Here is a 16,164-nt window from a genome sequence, read left to right as displayed (position 1 = left end):
TCTAAATTTGTTTGATTTCGAATAAACTTTTTTCTGGGTGTAATCTTTTTGTACGCTCTCGTTGTAATTCGTCTTACGACTCTCATGTCACTTCTCATGAGTGTATGATTTTTTTTTTGGTGGAGTTTGCGAAGTCATCCTTTCGCTGCTTATTCCGTTACACGGCGCGAAAACAATATAAACGACAAATGGCGGCAGCGTACCGCTTCTCTCGGGGTTTGCGTTATTTCACGTCGTTTGTGACTGGTGCGTCGGCTTCCACTGTTTTCGATCGAACGTTTGACATGTGTTTCTTTTCTCTTATCTGCTCTATTTGTGGATTGGAACAAAGCGAAGGAATATTTGCGCACACCGAAGGGAAAGATGGAGCGCGAGAATTCTATGAATACGTTTCCAAGTTCAAATGTCCATGCGATTTCCATACGTCTCGCGCCCGGATGTCTACCGGGATCCGCGGAGTGGCTACAAAATGCCCCTTGCTGCTTTACCGTAACGCAACAATTCGAGCGTATAAAAACTTTGGCGTAAAGTTACATCGGATAAGAAGTTACGATAAACCGTGCGCACTGTTTAATTTCACGATTCCCCTGTAATTTAATTTTTCAATTTAATCTCGCGCATGTGCAGTGTGTCATTTCTCTTCGGAGCTGCACTGACCGAATAAACCGGAAAATATTTTTACACCTCGTAAATAAAGAAAAATTGTGCTCGATGCGCTCCTCCGTTTCATTGATTACATCGTCATCGCTTTTCACAGTGCACATTAAAAAAACAATTGCGGCAAATGAGAACGAGGTCAACCGCGGCTGACGTTATTAAAATACTTCCGCTGTAAATAGCGTCGTCTGGCGTCGCAAACTAGCCGGTTAAATCCTCGTGAAAACGTTTCTCATAGCGATCCTTTGTCATCCCCGGCGATGTTCTCGCTTTCTTAACACCGCAAAGCTCTCTCCCGCGAATTTTCGACCCGCGCTGTTGAAAGATCTATGAAGTTTTTAGTGGATTTCGTTGTAACGATGTCTAGTAGATTTTGATAGAATCACCTCTCCCCGCGGAGCTGCTTTCAAGCGAGCCACGGCAATAGCGACAATCGCAATGTTTATTGCCCGAGTTCCTGATTTTACCGTCGCGAGAAGAAATTCCTTTCCGCTCTCCCGGCCGGTTTGGCCCGGTCGTTTACTTCTTCGGGGGGAGTTTCTCTAAGAGGGTTGCCGAACCAACATAAACCGCAGAGCTGACAGGCATGCGAAAAGATTTAATCGACCATACGCGCGCTCACGTTCGATTATACGCTGCTTGAGACCAATAAGAACAGGCTCGTACGCGAACGATTCTTCCTGTTCGCTGATTTGAGAACCGGAAGATACGTTTCTGCGCCCGCCCTCCAACTATTCGTTATTCCGCGTAGGTGCCGCTGTATGTCCGAAAATAAATCGCGCGGCTGTAATGTTTCCTGGCGTTGTAACGGCAGCGCAAGAAGGTAACAATCCTAATTACAACTGATATATAATATAAATGAAAATGATGTAATCTTCTCGCTTCTCTATCGGTCGAGATTTCGGGGGAACAGATCTAAAAAAAAAAGATAAACTTGATCTGCACTGTGAAACAAATGTCGCTATTGTGTATTTGTATATACAATAGCGACATTTGTTTCAATTAAGATATATATACTATATATAGGATTGATCTTATCTTAATTGCAAATAAATTCGCGCGAGATAGATGGATCGCCGCTCGATCTCGCAGAACAAATTTATTCAGGGCGATTGATCCTCGCGCGGCAGTATGAAGTTTTACAACGACGGACGGGGGCTCCGTTCGCGCGCGCCGCAGCTTTTTGTTGTCCAACGAAAACTTTAATGGAAAGATTACAACCGAATGACAGTAAACGTAACGCGAATTGAAACGTGAATGAGATCGCTGAAAGACTAATAAGTATAGTGATTGGATAATATCCCGGCGGCGATGCGCCTCGAGGCTTCGAGCCATTTGCCACTTATCCCAACTTCGCGAACAACGATTGCGACGGCGACGTCGTAATTGCTGTTTACGTTCGTGATTCCTGTGGATACACTTCAACTTTAAAGAGCTCTCCCTACTGGCACAATGGTGCGCGCGATATCACGCGCGCCATTGTTTCTTTTACTCCACTGTCTTTGAAAGACATCAGGCGGTGCGTCGTCGTCGTCGTCGTCGTTATGGATCGTCCGAGAAACCCTCGATAGATCGATGTATCCATAAATGAACGTTACCTCCGTTGCAAGTATCTCAGTGTCAGCCGTGAAATTGTTCTACTGAGTATTTAATGTTAGCGCGGACAATAATTGCCAATCTGCCCCAATTTGAAAATTCAAGATAAGTTCCGACGAATTGATTTGCAAAAAGCACGAATAAAAAGGTAACCGAATATCGCTGCGGAATTTAATAACGACGATTATATCAACGAAATGATTAGCTCGTCTATTACATTAAAGCGTCGTCATGTTTCAGAATCATGCAACCAGTCCTTGGGAATGGAGTCGGGTGACATACCGGATTCAGCTATCAGCGCGTCCTCGTCGTATGTGACGAACGTCGGGCCGCGAAATGGCCGGTGAGCACATTTACTTTTACGGATCCACCGCTTTCCGCAGTTTTAAGAGATATTCCACGATTTTTTAATGCACTCTGAGAAGGGTAGGTCCGATCGTTTATCAGGTCGCGAGTTTTAACACACTGGCATCGTCCACGGATACGCCATGCGTCATTTCTCGCCCCCTCGTGTCTAATCCTCCATATTTTACGCAGCTGTCGCGCGCGTTCTGTTTATAACTCAACGATTCCCATTCAATCCATCTATCGCGAAAGTTTGCTTTTTCCGAGCAGTGGCGATATTGATTTAACGCGCGCACCCGGATTTTAACTTATTCAAATCTAATTTCCCCGAAGTTACATGCCTAATATGCTTGTGACTATTAAATCTGATTACGCGAAACGGTAATCGAGTCTTATAGAGGATACATTTCTGCGAAGCAATCGCCCTTTAAAAGCGGCACTCTCTAAACTTGAGAAAATTGCGATGATAATTCAGTTATCACGTTGCAAATGAAAAATAATAATAATGTCCGTACGTAAAATGTATAATGCATTGTGCGTCAATTTTATTTATTTAACCGGCTGGTTCAATCGGTGAAAACGGGCAAACTAAGAGAAATGGAAAAAATTAAATTTTTTATTTGCTATATATAAAATAATAAATATTTTTGCGCCATTCCGCAGATTGATTTTTTTCGTTAAACTAATAAAAATTGATTGCAAAATGCGCACTTTGCAGAGTTGAACCGCATTGTCATAGTGTCTATAATTAAGCGAAACACGTACGATACGTAAATTGAGAAATATATTACGATCCCTTCGCCAGATTATTATGTTTCAGCAGAGGATAATTAAAACAGTGGTAAAAGTGATCATTGATCAGCCGTCAGACGCGCCTGATAAATGAGTACCCGCCCGAAGGTTTAAATACGTCAAAATCGTCGGTCTAAGAATAGACCTGTGTACATAACAACATACACAAAAGCAGTTATTGTATAGTCCCTGTATATTGTTGATGAATAGATGGAGAGATCCCGTATAATAAGATTATACTATACATTCAATTATCCATAGATTCAATGTATATTCATCGTCTAGGTAAAGTTTCGCAACAGTAAATCTTTGAATATAATCTTTAACAAGACGAAAAATAGTTGAATATTACACATAATAGGACGGAGAAAGCACCCACGTTCTACACGTTTGCGGCTCTACAATATTAATAGAGAGCTTTGTTCGTACTTAGTTGACACTTCTCACGCGTACAAAGTTTCCATGAGAGCGCAATTTACTTAATAATATGGAATTTCTATCAGCCGCGGCTACGCGGAACTTCTTCCTGTAACAACGAGAGCCCTTTGTGTCGAAGTTACGCGGAAAAACTATAAATGGTAAACGAATTAACGTACGGCACGAACGCCGCTCGGAAATCAATCGTCAGCGAAAGGTGGCCGGAAAAGGCGAGAATCCTCTCGATCTATGGTGAAGTTAACTTTGTTATTAAGTACGAGATGCCACTCGGCCAGAAGTGATTGAGGTAGTAAGACTTTCATTAACGTCATTTAACACAAACGTAAATAATCGACGGAGGAAGAGGAAACGTGAGCGGAACGGCACGAAGAAGTAGCAGCGCGAGTAAATCACGGATTCACTGTTTAAGTACACTTTTAAAAAGGTGGAAGTTCTTAAAACCCAGAAATGGTCTCGCGAATTGTTCTTCTTAGTTGAAAGGATAGTAACTGAATTGTACAATATAATTGGCAGACTTTTTTATGCTCGGGAAGACGGTAAAACGATAATTCCGCGGCATTTTCGAAATGAAAAGTCTAACGACCCTCTTATGCAGAGTCCTTCGTTTGCAAAGTGCCGTATACGATTCAGTAATTTCGCGCACTTTTGGCGGTCGTAAATTATGCGCCGCAATTTACGAAATTGTCGTCTTACAAATACCTTCACTCGCAAATAATTCATCCTTCTTCGTTTGGATCACGTTAATCTGTTTGGTTCGGCAATGTCGAAATATTAATTATTCCATTTAATCTATTACCGTAACAGTCAATAAAACGTATTAACTTCCAAGTGAAGCAAGATTCAATTTATTGCAGTAAAAAAAGAATAGCCCTGCACCTTTGGAATTATGCCATAGCGATCAGTTGTATGGATCGTCTCTAGGACATTAATAATATTTGAAATAGACTGCGGAAGGAGACCGCCGGCGGTGCTTGGTGTCCAAAAAGCCAAATAGAGAAAGGGGTTCACGAGTGGCTTCAAGTTGACCTGCAGAGTGCTCACGTCATTACTGGTGTGCAGACGCAGGGCCGTTACGATCACGGCCGCGGTCAGGAATACGTCGAAGATTACACCGTAGAGTATCGACGTCCCGGCTTCACTCGATGGCGCCGATATAAGCGCTGGGACAACAAAGAGGTAAGACGGGACGGGCAACGGTTGATGATATCTGTAGGAAAGGGTTGAGCGCAATTTGCCACGTTCCCTTTCATCGCTCTTGCGATTAATATTTAATGTAGATCAAGCTCGATGCGGTATATTTTCCACAAATTAATATATAAATGTTAATCAATATAAAAGAGTAGTATTTATATTTAACAAAGGGAATGGAAGTAATTTTTTAATAATTACTTTCTCTCCAATAACTTTTTCACTCGTTTGACAATATAAACCATTTTTATATGTTTAATACGGTCAACGTATTTCTATATCAATTAGTACATGCGAAAGCTATGTTTCCAGTGGCGCATTGCATAGAAGAGAGCAATTGCGGAGTTTGATTACAACAAACGTATTTCGATTGTAGAAGTGTTGTACGCAAGCTATCGAGAGTTTACACCGTGTCTCAATTGGAACAAACTCAAACAAATGTACGTAAACGATACGTAGAACAAAACTACAAAACCGATCGGAATCACCCACGCGCCTGGTGTCAAATTGGAATTTTATTCCATTGAAACGCAGGGCTCGAAGTCGCTTGTTAGCAAAGTCACAGTTAGAACTTGGCACTCGCTTAACGATGCCTAATTGATGGAACTTTTCCCGTGTCAATTATCCGTAGGAAAATTTTATCGCGAGTTGAAGTTCCCTCGTAAGACGGGAGCATAAAGAGAAACGAACAATTAGAAAAATTCAAATAATGAGAGGAAACAAAAGTAGACGATAAGTCTCTCGCTATGATTATTAAGTAATTGCGTATAAATGTGTGTGTAAATTCTCGAAGCGACATTTGAGAAAGTAAATATTCAATTTTCACGATTTATATTGTATTTACATATCACAAAATTTGATTTGATCAATGCACTCATAAAGTTATAATTTAATTAATTTATTTATTTAATATGTAATTTAACTCCTATTTGTGTAACGCAGTAGGAAATATAACTCGATATTCTTTTATATACGTTATTACCAGGAAACCAATAATATTTACCAACTGTCTCTCAAACAATGGAGTATCCAGTTTAAATGGAACATATCTTTTTACCGTAATATCAAAAATCCTTTTGTTTCACGGTTGATCGGACAATATTCTCAACTTCGAGTTCGATTTCGCGCGGCCCTCCTTCCACCGTTCGCAAGATCCACTCGTGAAACAGTGAGAAGTGAGAAGCGGCAATCGATAAGCGATCTATTCTTACGCTGGAATTGCACGTAATGTCTTCGTACCGTAACGTATGGTTAAGCGCCGCTAAAAGTGCAACTTCCCCTTTTCGAGAGCTAGACGTTTTCAAGTCCTCCCTTTTCCCATCTCTATCGGGCTCCTCCTTTTCTCGCGCTCAAGATCGAATCACGCATCGCTGCCTTCGACATTACGCATCTCTACCGCGGCGTGGAATTATTTCTATATCACACAATCTCCATTTCTATCACGCCCGATGTAACTTCCATGCAAGTGTATTTTCTATTATTTCCCCGTACGTTGCAATTTTCATAACTACATTGCGCGACATTGATTGCGTAACAGATGACGAGATAAAGGATAATAATTATATGTGCAACTTTATGACAAACATAAATAACTTTTGTATTCTCCCGTATTTCAATGCTTGTAGACGTTACATCGAGCAACATTTACTTCGTTACGTAAAACGTTAAATCCTCCCTTATTAATAATTCACCGCGGTATCAATGCGACTGGTCGTAAAATGTAAAATGAAGCGGCGGCTAATTTAATGATACAGCCGTTGTGTTATATTTACGCCGAATAATCTCTTATCGTGTAATCACACGCCCATGTGGCACGATAAATGGTGAGATTAAATTAAGAAGCGGAACGAGCCGAAGCGCGGCACCGCAAATAAGTTTTCTGGATAATTGACTTCCGCGGAAATCACGAACGCCTCGTTACGTTAATGTCAATTCAACAGACATTTACCGAAACGGAATTTTGTCGAAAAGTTCGTATTCAACGCAATGTATTATCGCCGAGATAAACGCGACTGTCATCGATACCAGACGGCTATTCAGATATTTCCATCCAGGGAAATTAATGGCGCTGCACATTTAAGCGCGTATGCATTCGCCGGTATTATATTAACTGATTCCGAAATTGAGATGTCTATAAGTACCGGGAAATTTCCGGGCGGAATGTCAATTACCATTAAATCGTATTAATGCAATACCGTCCTCGCAATAAGAGTCGTATTATCAAACTTGCAGTCGCTCGGCGAAAAATCCATCTTTCTCGTCAACGTGTGAAAAGTGAAAGGTACTTCCTTTTTTTTTACGTGACGATGTTGTTAGTCAAATATCGAGTCTCACATTAAGTTGCACTCTTTCACGTCCTCTCGTCTGCTGTTTTATTAATATGCACGACACTGATCCGTAGGTTTTAACCGGCAACAGCGACACCTCCACCGTTGTATCGCACAATTTGATTCCACCTATCTTCGCCAGTCAAATCCGGATCTTACCGCACTCGGAACACAGACGTACGGTTTGCCTTCGCATCGAGCTCAAAGGATGCCGAGACACGAGTAAGTATGATATATGAACAAGGTGTCTTTTATACTTTGGAATTTAACAATTTGTTAATATTCCAATTTTCAAAATCCCGACTTTCTCGGGGATAAAGCTTTGTGTAAAAAAATTTTTATGTACTTTGCTTTTATCATAATTTTAATCTGCATCGAATATTTCGTTAAAGCTGATAGAATTAAGTTAAATGTACGTATATGCAATTCTACTTAAATGCATTTTATTATACAATATATCTATTGTAAAATAAACGGAGTAATTTTAGAGACAATTGGCGCGATAATAACAGTTGTCGATAATGTGTTCATCGGAAATTCCCTTACGCGGATAAGCAAACGTTTTCATTGGCCATCATCTCTCCCGTCAGACAAATTTTTGCGTGCAAACCGATTGCTATTCATAACAAAACTCATTTGGATATTATGTAACCAAATTAAATATTATCATTGAAAATGACATAACTGACGTTATTCGCATCAAATATTATTACTAGCTCGTGAGTGTTAAAATATGAGCGTATTGCATGTGTCGCTAACAAATCAATAAGCAAAACGAACAAAGCGAAAATGGCATTAAACAGTCCATAAATACATTTCGCGTTTCAACGTAATGCTTATGGCGCATCAGTTTAATTAGAGACATTTAAAATCGCGAATATATTTGAGACCGAAGCCGTGTGTGCGATCGCGCCGCACATGGGCGAGGATGGCGCACGGCGATGTTGCTCGAGTGGACATCTGACGATTAATTTCCAAATTGCAATTTCATTCAATTTACCGAGACGCCGTTGAGACGGCTACGCGAAGGCAGGGTGCCGTTGACTCTAACTACAGTGCTAGATCCCATTAACGTTCGTAACAGCGTTATACGGACGATCTCGTTCCTAGGTCGGCTTCGTACATTTGTTTTCGACCTAGTTCCAGTACTTAATGTCTCTTATATAATCAATGCACCGTTAGCGCTCGTGCAGTATGAATACGCCGAGACAATATCAGACACTCGCTGAGAAAATTTGGAAATCCCCCACCGGCCCCTCTCCATTTTCTCGAGTGCATAACACCTAAATGTACAATACCTGTTCGAGAAAGCCGAGAATGAACGAAGGGACCGATATCTAATGAAGAAAGAGAACTATCGATCTTTATTACCATTTTCATTGATACTTGATGATATTAATTATTTATAAAATCATTCTTATTGTCTAATTTCAGGATTGCGATGACAAATGTCACGATAAATAAGAAAAGTCTCGCAATTCTTTTCTCTATTATCTTTGTATTAACCAGAATTTTTCTAATACCCTTAGTTCTCGCTTGAAATCTGATAATATCTTGAGTAAGCTAACATTTCAATTTATTTTCCCTCCGAGCCGCCAGTTTTGATCTAACAAAGTAACGAATGTTAAGTATTCGTGACGCATACAAAACCCATTCTCATAATTTATATACAGGTGCGTGCGTTATGTATAACAAACATGCTGTGCGCTACGCCACAATGCTATTTACATAAATTTGCATACAGTTTCTTTTCCACGTTACTTTACCGGGCCCCTAAATTCAAGACATAATTTTATATAAATTCTAACAAAGCGTCAGGAGTGGGGTTGTAAAGATTAAGCGAAAGCACCGTGTATTATGCACTAATAAGCATTCCTTCACACTAACCGGATTATAATTTAGCAAAAAACTAAATAAAAGTTTCTTCTCTCTCCCTCTCTATTGAGGTAAACAGTTTTTAAACTCGATATTTAGGTACGTTTAATGTATTCTTAATATTTGCTTAATCGATTATCCACGTCTGTGTGAACATGCATCTTTTTAGTATATGCTTTCCTATTATCCTGAAATAATAATAAAACGCAAAGCGAGAGAGAGAAGCCCGATGGAGAATTTCTCGCTAAATGCTGACAGCAGAAGTACAGCTAGGCACCGTCGGAACATGTGTTTCACGTGAAAAAGAAACCGTGCAATCAACTCAAGTAACATTACACAAAGCAAAGTAAAGCGGAAAACATATAAAACGAGTTGAGCGAAAAAAGGAGTTTGCTTCTTCATTATGTGTAAAGCATAAATTGTTATTTCCACTTTCCGAAAAGCAAGTTGGTCGCGAATAAGAGAATAACATTAAAATGCGAAATTTAATTTTGTATCTAACTTTTTGGTAAATTAATATTGAACCTTGGAAAAGTTTATCGGAGTAGATTACACCGTTTAAAACAGCACGTACCCTCATATATCTACAATTAACAAATGATAAGTAACTACAGGAGTCGAAGACTTTGTATAATCTTGACAAAGTCCGCATCCTTATTATCAACGTCTGAGCAGAGGAAGGGGATATCTGCATGAATTATTTTTCTGGGTCGCTAATGTCCAACGAGGCCGCACATGTTCGGGCGATGACGTATGTACGGCTAGCGTACTGCGGCGCGGCGCGGAGCCCCGCGGTAAAACGGCGACATGAGAGCTTTCGCGTTATAAGAAGTATTCGGAGCGTGTGAGATCGAGCCCGACTGGGCGGGTAGGCCGGATTTATGGCGGCCGTGCACGGCAGCGGGTTAAAACAACGCTGATGCCCTGCCCCGAGCCGGTGAACACGAACGATTACCCCCGGATCGCGGGCAACACGGCCTACTCGGTCAACGCGATACAGAATCCACGACATTGTCCTCCTGGTATTGACATTCGCGGTCCGACAGAATACAAGTGTGCTAAGCCTCGGTTGATAGAGCGCGGTGCAGCCAACGTATCATTTATTAAAGCGCGACGTTACCCATGGTTGTTGGAGCGATCTGTATCCCGTGAAGAATTATACGTGGCAAATTTAGCGCTGTACGGAATATCACGCACTCGCGATCTTACCTTAACTGCAGATTGAAAAGAGAATGTTCAGAGAATTTCAGAGGAAACGAACCGATCGAATTTCCATTCCTTAATAAATTTTGGACTCTCGTTGAATATTTTATTTAGAGGAACTTTATTTTCAGATCCTATAAATAATGTTGGAAACTGAAATTGTGAAGTAAATAACGCTTTTCCTTGGCACCGTTCCTATTTGCGAGAAGACCTGTCATTAAAATTAAAGTTGGAAAACATAAGATCGCGTATATACTAAGTATAATCGATAGAAATTAATTATATTTTCATCTGTACGTATAAAACTCATTCTGCTAACCATAGTCTACATTCTAGTCGTTAATATTTCTTCACACGTGCCTGTGAAAAGTTGCATTAACGCGAGACTTGTTAAGAATTGCACTCTGCTGGGAAATTGCTCTAACAATTCCAATGAAAATCCGCAATAATTTCAAGCCGCGGACGGGAAGGAGATTGCCAGGGCAGATTAGATTAGCGGATTGCCAGATTACAGAGTAGAGTCCCTGTAAGAGCAATGTTTCTGACGCGTGCTGAAATACGACGTCCTTTAATGCGTACCTTCAAAAAATGGCAGGAGTATCAGCGACACATCGCTGAAATGTTCACCAGTTTACACGAACGATTCTCGAGCACGTAAAGAGCGCACGCCAAGAGGTGGCTTCGTTGCTTCAATCGCGGATTAATTTGACTCGCCATTTATTCGCCTTATTGTGAACGTTGTTGCACGGCACCCCGTACAATTCCGAAACGTATCTACGTATCCTGCCTGCATATTTCTTTAACGAACGCAATATACTTTATAGCGAGCCGTGCGCTAAAATCTTATCACGCCCCCTTTAACTTATGTATTTTTCTCTATTTTTCTTGGGAGCGCGCAAGTATCTTGATTAAAGAGACGACCGTTTATTCGAGAATGGGGTCGGCCTTTTATTTCGATATACATATATATATATATACACGATCGTACAATTCCTGTGCGATATGGTAGATGCCAGTTGCAGTACAACCGCGTGGCGACGAGGCGTTACGTTGTTCTAAGTAAAATTATTACCTCGGCGTCATCCACGTGACACGGAATCAGGCAAAGGTACGTTGACCAAAACTGGCTTGACCACATCGCGTGACAAGGACGGGCCGGCCGCGGACCGTATATACCGTGAAATATTAAGAGTAGTTAAGCGATTTTGAACACGACATGGCAAAGTGGGCGCACCGCGCCATTTTTGCGGTCCGTTATTAATTTTCTCGCTACGAAAATCCAGCCGTCCGTCCCTTGCGGACGCCGTCCGCCGCCACCGGCCAAGTCGTTTTAATTAATTTTAATTGATTAATTTTAACTAAGCGCCTCCTCCGCCACCGCCCTTCACGGCATGTTATTAAGCAACGCCACTTCATTTTCGAAGTGTATCCGGGAACTGGAGCAAAGTGCTGCAGTTTGCGAAATATACGGTAAATTTCGGCGAGATAATGTGAAAATTCGCAAAATAATTTTGGCCCTCAGGCGTCGTAATAAAAATTAATAATAATACGTCTGCATGAGAAAAAAACATCGCAAATATTTTCGGAAATTATTTTCGTCGAGCTATTCTCTGTTTCAAGTCTTCGCTATGTTACAACAAACTAGTGCGCTTTATGCACTTTTGCTGGAAAATCAGAAAATAACGCAATTATTTAAGAAAAGGGGGAGAAGAGAGGAGTGCCAACTAAAGACAAAACACAGCTAATAGTACTACAAAGTCAGGCGTAACGTAGAAGTTTGAGAGACGAGTGTGTTTTAAAAGAAAACTACTGTTGCACCTGTAGTAGTTTCGTCACGCGAAAACTTTCGTCTGTCTCAGGCGGCGTCAGGAGCTACACTATACCAGATGCTTCTCTACCGGAGTTTAGTGACATCTCGTATGACGGTAAAAAGCAGGACAACTTGCTGACCGATGGCTTAGGTTGTCTAATCGATGGCGAGGTCGGCGCAGATAATTACAGACTGGACATGGGAAATGGAAAAGGTAATCGGTGGGTGAACACGTGCGGGCGCGCTTAATAGCGAAACATACGTAGATAACGATATCTCAGTCATTTTCGTCAATTAAGTAGTTTCTGGCAGACTGTATCGCTTTATGGTGAAAAAGGTGCGATCGTTATATCGTATAAGTGTACGAGTTATTGCAAAAGTGCTTCAATATATTCAGTATTTTTCATTGCCAGTAGCTTTGCTCTCGCTTCATTATAATCGTGTTTCGTAACTTTATCGCGAGACATTGAAATAAAAAGAGTTTGTCGCGATTATGAATTTCTTGTGAAACTTCCCTCCGCGTTCTACCTTCGGCAGAAAAAATGAACTTCTGAAATTACCATCGCGTATAAACCTTTGTAACAATTACAATATATCTGTTTGCGCTGCGATAGAGAACCGCGGCAAAGTAGTGCAATTCATTGCATTTTGTATGAAAGTTCCTTCTCCGTTGGCTGCAGGCACGGGCTGGGTTGCTTGGCTTCGTGACACTTTCCAAGAGAACTTCGTGGAGCTCATCTTCGAGTTTGAAGCCATCATGGTCTTCGAAGCGGTACACATCTATACCAACAATTATTTCTCGCGGGACGTTCAGGTAATCTTCAACTCACTTTTGCGCAACGTATTTTCCACTCACGTACTTTTAAAGTCCCTCTTTGCGCAAAGCAGAAGAAATTAAACATATAACCACATTATCCAACAAAATAAACTCATTAAATTCACAATATTGTTGAACGATATACGTAATATATAAATACATGTATTTTGAAAACTATCTCTTCGTTTAATTTCCAATCGCCAATTAAATACGAGCGTTACGCACGATATTAATAGGCGAGACATTTTCGAGACACGATCCAAATTTGGTACATTCTATCAATTGTACCAAAGGCAATATCGTTAACAAGGTTTAAATAGTAATTACTGCTTTTGGTCGAAATGTATGTCAAAGCGAAATAATTGCGCCGCGTGTACATTATGAACGTGTCAATCAAGAAGCCAAGCAGGTAGAAGATGAAACGAAGATGAAACAGAATATCCATGGCAAGAAATATTGTCTCTTCTATATTACAGATGTCATTTGTAGATATCAGTCCGCAGCATGTATCATAAATGACACGATTAACGATTTGCCGATTATATAGCGATAGTTACCGTCATGTATGTATATTTCTTTGATGCCAATGCCCTCGTGTGGTTCATGACACAAAAGAGTTTTTGCTTGTGTATCAAAGTGCATCGACCACAATAAAAACGAATGTAACTGCACGATAAAAACCAGCTTAAGCGCATGGCGAGTCATTTTTCCGGAATATGGCGGACATATTGCGTCCTTTTTATACAGAAATAATATACTATATAGAAATTATTCTCTATTTCTCTTGCTGTTTTAGAAGCAGAATTGTATATGTATAATATTTGTCGTGCGACAATTGTGATTGTTCCTTCACAGCGTAGTGTATTTAATTTAAAATCTAGTTTCTTTGAAATGTTATCTCGCGCGTTACTTTTGTTCCTAAATAACTGGGACGTTTAACAAACGAAGTTAGGGCAGGTTGCTCCAACCTCTTGGGCTCAGTTTTCCATTTTCTGGTTAACTGTTAACCAGAGGTTAGTCGATTCTCCATCTTTGTTTCATATTATTGTCCAAGAAGAGATAGAGAATCGACTAACTTCTGGTTAACAATTATCCAGAAAATGAAAAACCAGCTAAATTATATGTATTTCTTTGTGTTTCCTTTAAATTGAACAAAAGATAGACATATAACTTAACTATTAGTCAGCTTACCAAAAAGTTGGAAAAACCGGCCCTTAACGAATTGAATCTGCCTTGTCCACATTGAGCACCGACCAGAACGTATTTCAATGTGAGTTTCATTTGCACAACAGGTATTTTCGAAGGCGGAGATATGGTTCTGCACCGAGGGCGAGATCTATGAAGACGAGTTCTTGCCTTATTCCTATATACCGGACGTCGTGCTGGAAAACGCTCGAAACGTTTCAATCGGTCTGCACGGACGGCAAGGAAGACTTCTCAAATTGCATCTGTACTTCGCCGCACGATGGATCATAATCGGCGAAGTAACATTCGACGCAAGTGAGCTTCCCGTATCTCATTTTGCACCGGCGGAAATGATCTTTTCTCTTTGCGTTCTTTGCGCCGCTCTTTCAATGTTATTCCGCGAAAAAACAATTTGTCGCGTTTCTTGTAGATTTCCCGCGGGTTTCTTTCGGCATCTTGCATATTGCCTGACCTAAATACAGACCTGAACGACAAGGTAAACTTGCGCAAATAGACGAGCGGGTACTTAACTGTAATTCGCAGATCGTAATGCTTCAAGAAATATTGTAATGAACGAAGTTACATAATTATCCATTGGATAATCTCGCTTTGCCCCCGCACGCATCCGCCGGCTTCAATTACCTTTTAATAACCATCACGTCTTTGTCTCGCATATCTACGGCCATATTTCTTTAATTTTATCGTACTAATGGCCGTTTGAGTTAACGATATCGAACGCACACGGTAATCCCATTTAAATCTTTATGCGAATGTGTGCACGAAATGTGTAATATTCTTCAGGCACAGAAATATGCGGTATAATAACCGGCATAACATTTTTTACTATTTTTCGTTTTTAATGCGATGGCGGAAATTATGTAAAAAACGCTTGTATTCGCGTGCAAGTACGGCAACGTGCTTTTTTTTATTTCTATTTAATGAAATATGATTTTAATATTTGCAACGAACACGATGATACAAAATTTCCAGATAAACGATAAATATTACAAGAGCCCTTGTCATTTTGGTAATTCGCGTTTGAAAACATCTCCCTCGTGTAAATCTGAAGAAATTTCCCATATGGATTCGTGTTAGCTACAGCTATTTTTCGCTTTCAGCAAATCCCTACGAAAACACTACGGAAGAAGCGGCGTCCGAGTTTAGCAACCGGGAGATTCCAGTCAACCCCGAAGTGGATCTCAACTTACAAACGAGTAAGTAACTTGCCGAGAGTGGCATTTAATTCGTATCAATCCCATTCTAATTAAGCATCGACTGCGAGAAACTTTTCATTTCTCGTACCATGTACCCGTAAGTGGGACGGCTCCGGATTCACGAGAGCACTTCATATATTTAATATCTCACATTTTATTTGTGCACCGATCTCGAGCATCGCTCACGTAGATACATTAAAATGCTTTACTCGCGCACGAGCGCTTATTTTCGACATCGTTTAATTCCGAATTTAAACCAGCCGGTTGATAACAGCATTTAAAGCCGATTTCATCTCTAATTATTGAATGTGTACTGTTGTGTGAATGGTTACAAGTGAAAGCGATGATCGTTTCTTGATCATTCGCCCTCCCGCTAACGTTTCAACATTTCTCTATTTTATTACTGACACTGTATTATACATTGCTTCAGTCAATTTAATTACATTTGCAAGTAAATGTAGTAAATCTTAATTAACTGCTCGAAAGTCAGTACATAATGGAGGTAAGTTTTTACCCGTCAAATAAATTTAATTAATCAATAATATTCCATCAGCTTAATTGAATATTTGTCGTTACAAAAAATTTGATTTCATAAGAAAATATATTTCATTTTGTAACTCAAGTATTAATTTTATAATTAAGTGTTTCCTTTTTTATTCTTTCTCTCCAACGTCGGTTTCAACCTACACTCCTTGATACAGTTTGATGTGGACTTAC

The 16,164-nt window shown here is 40.3% G+C and overlaps 1 protein-coding gene across 2 annotated transcripts in view; it reads left to right on the top strand.

The window, feature by feature from the left end:
- Positions 1–16,164, top strand: part of LOC105565022 (discoidin domain-containing receptor 2-like) — a 78,207-nt gene that overhangs the window by 53,300 nt on the left and 8,743 nt on the right. For both annotated transcript variants that reach the window (XM_012017839.1, XM_012017838.1), the window contains exons 3-9: positions 2,494–2,596; positions 4,773–5,004; positions 7,418–7,565; positions 12,281–12,445; positions 12,912–13,045; positions 14,341–14,548; positions 15,352–15,447. In XM_012017839.1, the coding sequence (XP_011873229.1) occupies positions 2,494–2,596; positions 4,773–5,004; positions 7,418–7,565; positions 12,281–12,445; positions 12,912–13,045; positions 14,341–14,548; positions 15,352–15,447 (1,086 nt within the window). The remainder of the gene's footprint in view (positions 1–2,493; positions 2,597–4,772; positions 5,005–7,417; positions 7,566–12,280; positions 12,446–12,911; positions 13,046–14,340; positions 14,549–15,351; positions 15,448–16,164) is intronic.

Source organism: Vollenhovia emeryi, unplaced genomic scaffold (assembly GCF_000949405.1).
Source record: "Vollenhovia emeryi isolate VEMERY1.0 unplaced genomic scaffold, V.emery_V1.0 DF939156.1, whole genome shotgun sequence".
NCBI lineage: Eukaryota > Metazoa > Arthropoda > Insecta > Hymenoptera > Formicidae > Vollenhovia > Vollenhovia emeryi.
The sequence above is the reverse complement of the archived record's forward strand: the minus strand, read 5'-3'. Positions and strand labels throughout refer to the sequence as shown.